This window comes from Acipenser ruthenus, chromosome 20, assembly GCF_902713425.1.
Source record: "Acipenser ruthenus chromosome 20, fAciRut3.2 maternal haplotype, whole genome shotgun sequence".
In the NCBI taxonomy this organism is placed as follows: domain Eukaryota; kingdom Metazoa; phylum Chordata; class Actinopteri; order Acipenseriformes; family Acipenseridae; genus Acipenser; species Acipenser ruthenus.
Genome location: NC_081208.1, coordinates 14,698,044 through 14,709,692, shown reverse-complemented (window position 1 = coordinate 14,709,692; position 11,649 = coordinate 14,698,044). Strand labels below are relative to the sequence as shown.

Below are 11,649 nucleotides of genomic sequence, written 5' to 3'. Positions count from 1 at the left end.
CTGTATCAAACACAGAGCTGTTTTATGAGTGCTGTGCTCATACAGTTTGGACTTGATAACACAGTGCAGTGGGTAGGACTGCAAACTGGAAACACCTGCAATGTACAAGACCCACTAATCTAGTGATTCTGCACAATTACCTTCACTTTAGGATATATGCAGTGCACAGGGGTTTGATCATTTCTGCAGAGATGCAATAGGCTCCTGTAACAGGGTGAGGAGCCCTGTACATTTATTTGTTATTTATTTTGAGAACCGGGTCTCCCCCTCCGCCCCTGTGCAATGCATTATTTTTATTTGTGTATTATGATTTATTTTGTGTATTTATGGTTTATAAATATAGCAGCGGAGCCGTGTGTTATTGTTTTGTTTTTATTTAAAACGTGTTCTGGCAGAGGCGAGGTTGGTAGCTCGTCCTCTGCCAGGAGTAATTAATAAACTCGTGCAGATTGTGGCCAAGGGGTAATAGAATAATTCTAGCCAGTTAAACCCCTCGGCCACGATATATAAAACTGCAGCTCTCTGCACTCCGAGGGTGGGTGTTCAGATGAGGAACGGGAGCGAGAGAGGAGAATTTTGCAATGAAAAGAATAGGAACAGTGACAGCAATCTGCCCAGCCTGACCTATTCGGTTTTGTGGTTGTGTTTTTGTTTAAATATTTATTTTGCTCTTGTTTGAAAATAAACGGAGCTGCAGCGCTTTTTGCCTGCAGTACTGCCTTTGTTTTTTCTGTTCCCGCATCAGCTCTAAAAGACTACTGATTGAAAAATATGAATGTAGGGTATTTAATGTGTGTGCAAAGGAACCAAAGCTAGGGATACATATTGCCAGGGATCTAGTGATTGAGAAGTCTGCTATCACTATAGCCCCTTTTACACTAGCATGCTCTACCCATGTGAGTCGGCTACGAGATTGCACACTGATTTTTGGGTGGCTGAAGCCAGTACAATACGCGTAGCAATTCCTCGGAAGTAGCTTGTTACAGATGTTTCCATCCAAGCTTCTCTGGATTCAATCGTCAGCACAGATGTTGATTAGAGCAGTAGCAGAGTATCTAGAGCAGTAACACTGCGTCATACAGACAGAATTGTGAAACCCCACTTCCTCTAGCACCTGCCCAGCCCTGCAGAGTTAATATAACAGTCAGAACTTCCTCTCTAGCTCACTTCTCTACAGCACTAGCAATGGAGATGGACGGCATTTACACTGTCCTGCAGAATCCCTCGGAGGATGTCTATTCCACAGTAAACCAACCCCAGGGCAAGAGAGCAGGTGCTCAACAGGGGGGTAAGTACCTAGGGGTCACATTTAAACATGTCTCGATTCAATTTACCTCTGCTAAAACTTTCACTGAAAGTTATTTTTGTGTGCAAATATCAGAAGCGAATGAAAAGCATATTGCTTCACGTGTGCTTTTGTTCCATTACTTTTTTTAGCAACTTAATCTGGGGGAATTTTTTTGCTTTTTTTAAAGGGATACTTTATATCATCTACATTTTTATGTTTTTTTTTTCTTCTCTGTTAAAACCAGGTTACAGCTCTGGCCAAACGTTATGCACCCCCCTGTAGAATTAACAGACTTCATGAGGTTGAATGAAACCTGCTGAATAAAGTTACGTTAACATATTGAATTACATACCACCATTTTGTAGTACGCCATGGTGAATGTAACTATGGGAAAAGTGACCCTGCAAATTTACCATGGTAAGCTTTTAGAAGGGTGTGGCAGGGCAAATGCCCTGCATGTGTAAATAATGTATTGTATTGTTGTGTATATGTATATGTATAGTTTTAAAAAATATATATTGAATTTAAGTGTGCACTAGATATGGCAGGTTTTTTAAAATTGGAATGTTTTGAATTTGAGTTTGGCAGGGATGGGGTTAAATCCAACTCTGCCAAATCCATGTGTGGAATGTGGCTGGGGTTTAATTGACTAATTGATGATCAATTAAGCCCAGCCACGTGGTATAAAAAAGGAGCTGGAAAGCCAGTTCTTTTGTTCTAGTTCCAGCAAGCAAGCAGCTTCACTACTATGTGTTAAGCCAGGGTGAGTGAATTGTGTAGGGATTCAGTTAGGGGATTTTGATCCCACGACAGTTTATTTTAGTGGGTTTGCAGTGAGAGATCATGTTTCTAGAGGCACTTATTGTACAACCAAGTCAGCGATTTGCTAATTTTAAAAAACAATGCAGCACACGTTCACTTTTTTATTTGAATTGTGTTATTTTAATACACTATATATTTTTTTTGTTAATTCTTTTTATATTGAAACTCAAAGTTAGGTCAATGTGTGCACAATAAAACCCAGATGGACTTCCGGTTAAATAATGAGATGATTTTTGTGCATTAAAAGGCTTTTTAAATTGGTTTCAAAACTTGGATATCTTTATCTCAGCCAATCAGAGTGCAGGGAACCTTTCCATTGAAATATTAATACCAAGATACTCAACACATTTTTCTGATTTTCGTTAAGAAAATGCATTACACTTTTAAAGTAAATTCCACTTTTGCCCACGGTCTCTAAGACACTGGCAACACTGTCAGATTATGAAGTAATTATGATGAAATGTGCTGTTTTCTGAGTAGTCCCTTATTGTGGGGCGTGTGCGGTAACAGCACATTATATTCTGCTTTTGGCACAGCATTCAGAAGAGTAAAGCTGAAGAGACTTTGGAATTGGACCAGACATCCCGGGAAAACACTGATGGGCCCAGTTTCCCGCCTTATTTTTTTTGTCCCGGTCAGAAACAGTAAAATTGTTAAATTGCTCCGGTTTTTCAACTTTGTATTCCTTTTTTTTATAAGTACAAAACTGTAGCAGTGTGCTCAGCAAGTGACAGCACAGTAGAAACTAGCACCATCCACACTCTCTCACACACACACACACAGACAGAGACAGCCCTTACACACCCCGGAGCACTACACACACACACACACACACACAGACAGACAGAGACAGCCCTTACACACCTCGGAGCACTACACACACACACACACACACAGAGACAGAGACAGCCCTTACACACCCCGGAGCACTACACACACACACACACACAGACAGAGACAGCCCTTGCACGCCTCGGAGCACTACACACACACACACACACACACACACACACACACACACACACAGACACAGACAGTGACAGCCCTTACCCACCCCGGAGCACTACATACACACACACACACACACACAGACAGAGACAGCCCTTACCCACCCCGGAGCACTACATACACACACACACACACACACAGACAGAGACAGCCCTTACCCACCCCGGAGCACTACACACACACACACACAGACACAGACAGCCCTTACACACCCCGGAGCACTACACACACACACACACACAGACAGAGACAGCCCTTACACACCCCGGAGCACTACACACACACACACACACACCCCGGAGCACTACACACACACACACACACAGAGACAGCTCTTACACACCCTGGAGCACTACACACACACACACACACACAGACAGAGACAGCCCTTGCACGCCTCGGAGCACTACACACACACACACACACACACACACACACACACACACAGACAGAGACAGCCCTTACCCACCCCAGAGCACTACATACACACACACACACACACACAGACAGAGACAGCCCTTACCCACCCCGGAGCACTACATACACACACACACACACACAGACAGAGACAGCCCTTACCCACCCCGGAGCACTACACACACACACACACAGACACAGACAGCCCTTATACACCCCGGAGCACTACACACACACACACACACAGACAGAGACAGCCCTTACACACCCCGGAGCACTACACACACACACACACACACACACCCCGGAGCACTACACACACACACACACAGAGACAGAGACAGTCCTTACCCACCCTGGAGCACTACACACACACACACACACACAGAGACAGCTCTTACACACCCTGGAGCACTACACACACACACACACACACACACACACACACACACACACACACACACACACAGACAGAGACAGCCCTTACCCACCCCAGAGCACTACATACACACACACACACACACACAGACAGAGACAGCCCTTACCCACCCCGGAGCACTACATACACACACACACACACACAGACAGAGACAGCCCTTACCCACCCCGGAGCACTAGACACACACACACACAGACACAGACAGCCCTTACACACCCCGGAGCACTACACACACACACACACACAGACAGAGACAGCCCTTACACACCCCGGAGCACTACACACACACACACACACACACACCCCGGAGCACTACACACACACACACACAGAGACAGAGACAGCCCTTACACACCCTGGAGCACTACACACACACACACACACACAGAGACAGAGACAGCCCTTACCCACCCTGGAGCACTACACACACACACACACACAGAGACAGAGACAGCCCTTACCCACCCCGGAGCACCACACACACACACACACAGACACAGAGACAGAGACAGCCCTTACCCACCCCGGAGCACTACACACACACACACACACACACACACACACACAGAGACAGAGACAGCCCTTACCCACCCCGGAGCACTACACACACACACACACACACAGAGACAGAGACAGAGACAGCCCTTACCCACCCTGGAGCACTACACACACACACACACACACACAGAGACAGAGACAGCCCTTACACACCCCGGAGCACTACACACACACACACACACACACACACACAGACAGAGACAGCCCTTACACACCCCGGAGCACTACACACACACACACACACACACACACACACACACACAGAGACAGCTCTTACACACACACACACACACACACACACACAGACAGAGACAGCCCTTACCCACCCCGGAGCACTACACACACACACACACACATACACACACACACACACAGAGACAGCTCTTACACACACACACACACACACATACAGACAGAGACAGCCCTTACCCACCCCGGAGCACTACTCCAATTCTCAAGGTGACAGTCACTCAACAAAACAAAGGCAACACAGGAAGGGTTCAACAATTACAGAACCACACAACAATAACGCACTTTCATAATCAACAACAAAATACACAATAATAATGCACATTCATAATAATCAACAATGAAATACACAACAATAATGCACATTTTCCCCCACAATAATTCCCACTCCCAGCTGTTAATTTGCACGCCTCCCTTTCTATGAGGGGCTGCCTTCTACAGTATTATACAAAAATAAAATAAAGAAATTTATGGATTACTTGTTTAATAAATCAGATTATATTTTAGTTTTTTTTTTATTTAAAAATATTATTTGTAATGCATGCAATTAAATAGTTTATTTCGGTGATTGTGCATATTTTGTAAAACCTACGAAGCTGCAATAAAGCACACAGTGTATCTGTAGTATATGAGATATCAGACTATTACAATAAAGCACACAGTGTATCTGTAGTATATGAGATATCAGACTATTACAATAAAGCACCCAGTGTATCTGTAGTATATGAGATATCAGACTATTACAATAAAGCACACAGTGTATCTGTAGTATATGAGATATCAGACTATTACAATAAAGCACCCAGTGTATCTGTAGTATATGAGATATCAGACTATTACAATAAAGCACCCAGTGTATCTGTAGTATATGAGATATCAGAGACTACTAAAAAACATGGATGTAGTTCAGGCTCCCTGTATGATCTGGAGATTCAGAAGTTATCTTTCAATCAAATCCACTTGATTTGAAAAAACATTTAATTATGTAACATTTTCAGTAACATTGGTAACTTTGGGAATACATAACATTAAAACTATTAATACACATAACAATAACAGCTACTGGAACGAAGCAGATCATTGAAATAGGCGCCCCAGCCCTCTGTTGTGTGGTTATTTTATTATACAAATGAATAAAGAACATAACCAGAGAAAACAATATAATATCTTTGAATATCTGTGCTGGCTGTGCTGTAACTCTGTATTTCTGTGCATGCGCCACAATACGGGACTGTGCTCAGAATCAGCATTTTTCATAATAATTAGTCATAATTTGACAATGTTGTGGTTTTCTTAAAGACAGCTTGGGAAAAAGTGAAATTTACTAAAAGTTTGATGCATTTAACATGGCGAAAAGCAGCAAAAATAATCAAAATTTGACACGGCTCCATTGACTTTCAAATAGAAGAATTTCTCCCGAGCTCTCTTTGTATCCCACAACCCTCTGGATGATGTAGTGTGCAAGGTATATTTGTATTTGAACTAGTTTAAGTTGTGATCATATAATACCTTATTTGAATTCAAATCATGTAGAAGCCATCAGACTGGACAACGTTTCTAGTGAATATTAAAAATTAAAAAGGTGCAACAACTACACTAAAATAATACAGAAAGGAAGAATGAACTAAACAGTACAGAAAAGAAAGTTTAACAACGACACCCCACTCCCGCTGGTTGATTAGCGATCCAACGAAACCTATGGGAGATTCCCTTAAGGTTACAACTGCATTCCTGACAGTTATTTAAGATGAAGGTTAGTCTTAACAGGGGTATCGTTAGTAACATACATACTTACTTTCGTTAATATTTGATAATCAAAACATTTTGTATAAATCACATAAAACAATTACTACAATGTTCATTAACTCAAAGCATGAATTAAAAACAATAATACTTTTTTACATTCTACCTAAAACATAACGTTAATTTTACTTTAAGGTCTGCTTATTCTCGAGTTCATAAGAGGATTGAAACACTACTTATTGAATACTTAACAGATGTTCGCTGCCTCCAGCAGCTGATCCGTGTCTTCAACAATACAGGTGCTTGAAGGCTCTCCTGCTGGCAAGGACAGGTCCAGGTTCCGGGGTCTGCCTTCCTCGCATTTCATCTCCACTTCAGGTTACGAAACAAATGTCTTTGCAAAGAACAATAGTCATTAACTATTTTAGGTATTCCACTGAAACACCAATATATGCACTCTTCGTCCGGTTATGTCTGGGATATTCCACCGCAAACTCCGGCACAGCTAGCTAATACAAGACTGAATATATTTCAATCTCTGTCGACTTCAAAATGTTCATCCAACTCTTTCTCCAGTGATGAATCGGGGCTAAGTTAGAGTTTTGATTACAAGTACTTTTAGGATTTTAGACGTCTTACGCAGCAGACTCCCACACCAAAGGAAACACTAGAGTAGTTATCTCATATTAGAGTTTCCGAAAACAGTATCGCTGTACAAGTCGGTGTCTTCAGATCAAAGTTCAGAGACTTGTTTTTCTGTCAAAAGCCTTGGATTTTTGTAACTTTATCTTTACCCCTGTGATTGGATAGTTTGTTTATTTTGGGTGGTGCCTGAGTCCACGTGGTGTGTTTCCCATTGGCTGTTCTCGTTCCAAGACAGCCCATTGTTCTCAATTGGTCTGCTGTTTCTCCCCAGTCAGCTGTATTTATAAGGGTTAGTTCTCTGTCCGAGGTGTCAAAGCACCCAAGACCATCTAGTTTGTACCCTCTGCAAGACACTGCTTTCACCAAAGGATTCATTCAGTGATCGTGAAGATAAGCCATTTGTCCAGTATTTAGTTTATGACTCTTTTTAAAACATTCCTTGTCAGTGGGGAAGTTTGGAACCAGAAACCAAGTAGACACAGAGGATGGCTTAGGACCCCCCTCTCTATATTTCAATTCTTTTAATTTCATACAAAGAATGACATTATGACCCCCTCTGACGCTACAACAGAAGTTCACATAGAGAATCAGCAGAGTTGAGTCAAAGTTATTCTGAATACCAAGATACTCAACTCTACTGAGTCTCTATGGGCACCTCCATCACGCTGCGTGCAGAGGGTTGTGGGATATAAAGAGAGTTAAGCAGAAATGCTTCTAGGGTATTGGTTGCAAAGTGTAAAATGATCTGTAGGTGGAAAGGTCGGGCGACATTTAATTTGTTGGGGGAGTAATGTAGGGACTGGAATGGGGGAATGTTCATTTTTACAATTTTTCGACACCCCTTTATTTTGGTAATTGCCAGACAACCCTTCTCTTGTGTGTGTGAGAAAGTGTGCACTTTATTGACGGTTCCTTACCACGCATGTGCTGCATGGCCTACACAGAAACTTTTTCTCTCTCCTCAGACCCCACCCCGTCTGTGAGTGCTGCTGGCAAAGCCTCTTCATATAAACAGCCTGCACTGGTCCTCCTCATCCTGTGCTGTCTCTTACTGGCTGCCATCATCTCCCTCACTGTCTATCGTGAGTATTCACACATTGCTGTTTGTTAGCAGGGTTTCAAATCGCTTGTGTGGTATTCTCTAACTTAATAATCACCTCACAATGGGACCATTTCAAACAACTGATTATAAGTTTTATTTTTTAAAAGTTGATCAATTAAATAAAATTTGGTTGATTCAATATATTTTAAAGTCCATGAAACTGTTCTAAACTGATTTTGGCTTCTTCAATGAAACTCAAGGAAAGTGTCATGAATATCAAAGTACATTTATTCACATAAATGGACTTGTGCAAAGAGCATTCAGATACCAGTTTCCCATGACCAGTATGTGAAGCATGGACAGCGAATATCACTGCATTTCAGAGTCAGATTTACTGACCTGATTAATCAGCTTTAAACATGTACAGAACAAGCTGGTTGAGTGCATTCGACTGAACAAAACTGTAATTCACTCTTGTCTATTTGCTTTTTTCAGATTTCGAAACTAAAGAAGACCCTGAGAAATACAATACATTACTGAATCAGCTCCAGGACTTGAGCAGCAACCTCAACAATAATCTTTCTGAATTGAAAAAGAGCAATACTGAGCTTTCTGTCAAATCATCAATCTTGGATAAATACTGTCCTCTCAAAGAAGGCTCTTCAAAGGGTGAGTTGTGAATTCTATACAATCCCATCATTATTATTATCATTAACAGACTGGACTATAAGGGAAAGAAGAGATAGAGGGAGATAGGCAACATTCACCTATCTACTGTGTCTGTCTGTCTGTCTCTCACTCTCTCTCTTCATGGATCCAGATGGGTCAGGTTTGACTGGTTTGAAGAGCACAGCATCGACTGGGGATGGGGTACTCAATGGGGTATCAGTCTTGGCTGTCAGTCAAGTCACCACTGCCCCACCCCTAGTTCTGCATTCATCGAACATGGAAAATATGCAAGGAAGCAAGCAAGGGCTCTGAGTGATGAGATTAAACAGGGGGAAAAATAAGGCAACCCTCCCCATTTACTGATCTGTCCCAGTACTAGTTGGAGGGGAGGGGAGATGCAGTATCCTTCTGATAAAATCATGCTAATGCTAATGCTGAGAATCTAGCCCTGTGTTGTAGGTGCAGCCCCCTTCTTCAGATCTGCAGGTGTTTCTGTTTAACATGCACTGCTTCTTTCTCTCATTGTGCAGAGCGGGTTTGTTGTCCAGAGAAGTGGATGCAGTCCAATGGAAAGTGCTTCTACTTCTCAACTGATACAATGGACTGGAACTCCAGCCGTGATAACTGCACATCAATGGGGGGGCACCTGGTGATTATAGAGAGTGAGGCAGAGCAGGTACAGTTTGACCATCATCTTTACAGAGCTCTGTTTATAAAGCTCATGAAACACCAGGCAGCTTTCAGGAAACTGTTTTTCTGGCAGCTGTTGAAGCCTCTAGTTGACTGTGACATTTTCAAACAATTTCAAACCAAGCTGCTCAAATCAAATTGCTTGAAAATGTCTCTACTCCTACAAGTAGCTGCTGGAAAAGTGGCTGGAAGGTGCCTTGTGTTTCCTGGGTTTAAGATTTCCACCCCTTGTGCTTTTAGGGTTCTGCTGGCCATTCAGCCTCCATAGCCTCTACACTAGAGATTCTCAAACTGCACAGCAGTATAGTAAATACTGAATGTATATTGTTCTGTATCTCAGTATCACAAGGCCTGTCTGTCACCTCAGCAGTGAAAGTGAATTTTCTGGGGAACCCCTGGGTCACCTCTGCGGACCTCCTGGGGTCCCTGTACCCCAGTTTGAGAAGCACTGGTGCCCTGCCCCTTCAATCCTGGGATGTGCATTTAGAGTCTGTGATTGTCACTGGTCTATCAGCAAACATCTCAACTGAATCAGATCATACCTGACCTGCAGGAAACCATTTGACAGCAATTTACTGCAGAACATTTTGATGTGTATAAAAGAAAACCCTGTTCATACAGTTGTTTGTGTTTTGAGTGCAATAAATAACCCTGGGGTGTTGCCCCTCCAGTACACAATAGTGCCCTCCCACCCAAACCCTGCCCTCCTTCAGTCCTGCAGAGAACACTGAGTTCACACACTGACATCATGAACACAAGACAATGTGAGCTTTATGAAACCCCCACTGCCACAGACAGGCTCTCGTACAATCAGCTGAGAGCTACTCAACCCCCTTGCTGTCATTTAAAGGAAGGTTTGCTCTTTCTTCAAAAAGCAGGAGTGCTCTTATATTTCCACTAGGGGGCAGCTGACTGGTAGATCGCCACTAGAACTGACAAGAGTATTTTCTGTTTAGAGATTCTTAATGAATGCAGCTAAAGCCCATCCAGGGAATCTCTACTGGATTGGCCTGACTGATGCTGTTACTGAAGGAACCTGGCTCTGGGTGGACGGCACTCCTCTCAATGACAAGACACAGTAAGAGCTTCAATCTCATTCTGAAATCACTGCTGAGGATTAAAAGGATACAGCAGCAAACAACCTAGTAATTCCCTACTGACATTGTGTGATAGTGACTGGTATTGCTCCTCATCTCTTTCACTAAGTGCTGATTAAGTGTTGCAGTGAAACAGTGAGCATGTCCAGTTTAGTGCTGTGATACTGACTGGCATTGCTGCTCATCTCTTTCAGGTACTGGGGCAGTGGAGAGCCTAATAACAAGAAAGGTGGGGAGGATTGTGCACATCTTCCATTCCATGCAGATCCCCTCAATCCCCTCAATTCCTGGAATGATATAGAGTGCCAAAAGAACTATAGTAGGATTTGTGAAACCATAGCAGTGATAATGTATCAGTGATAACCTATTTATTCTCTCACATTTACACAAAGAATGTTAACCACTTCAACTCCAGATGTAAAAATGAAACCCCTTCCCAGGTACCAGATTTTGAAAATAATAATAATAATAATGTTTTCAAACCTTGAATTGCTATAAAATGTTAACATATGATAAATAAAACACAAATAAATGACTTAAACTGTGTTTTTCATTAACCCTTTATGCTGCTGTGTACTACATACCCATATTCAAAACAACATCAAAACATGTGCCAGTATCGACGTGCTCTGTGCCATTTATTGAAATGTTGAATACAACAGAACCCGGGATTGCCTTCAATCACTGCACATTGTTCTTGTGTCTTTTCTTTTGTTTTCATTTTCGTAGCAGACTCTGTACCTTTTTTACTGTGTCTGCTTCGCTTGTGTTGGAGGGATAGTCACAAATGCATGTACACAGCTACTTTGCGCAGGCATTGTGATGGATCTGGCTGCCGCATTGCCTAGTGCTGTGTTTTGATAGTATTTAGTCACAGCACTGCCATTTCAAACCAAACAGCTTCCCGTTTGCAGCTGGCTTACCTGTAAAGTAGCTGCATGCTCTTCTGTTTGTACAGTTTGTACTGTTCTTGGCTCCACAT

At 42.5% G+C, this 11,649-nt stretch overlaps 1 protein-coding gene across 1 annotated transcript; it reads left to right on the top strand.

Annotated features, from left to right (window-relative positions):
• Window positions 1–1,189: 1,189 nt before the first annotated feature.
• On the top strand, window positions 1,190–11,199 carry LOC117425242 (C-type lectin domain family 4 member E-like). Its single transcript, XM_034042056.3, has 6 exons — window positions 1,190–1,288; window positions 8,135–8,251; window positions 8,707–8,880; window positions 9,411–9,556; window positions 10,527–10,648; window positions 10,862–11,199. The coding sequence occupies exons 1-6, from the start codon at window positions 1,192–1,194 to the stop codon at window positions 11,025–11,027; spliced, it is 822 nt and encodes a 273-aa protein (XP_033897947.3). The 5' UTR covers window positions 1,190–1,191; the 3' UTR covers window positions 11,028–11,199.
• The last annotated feature ends 450 nt before the right edge of the window (window positions 11,200–11,649 follow it).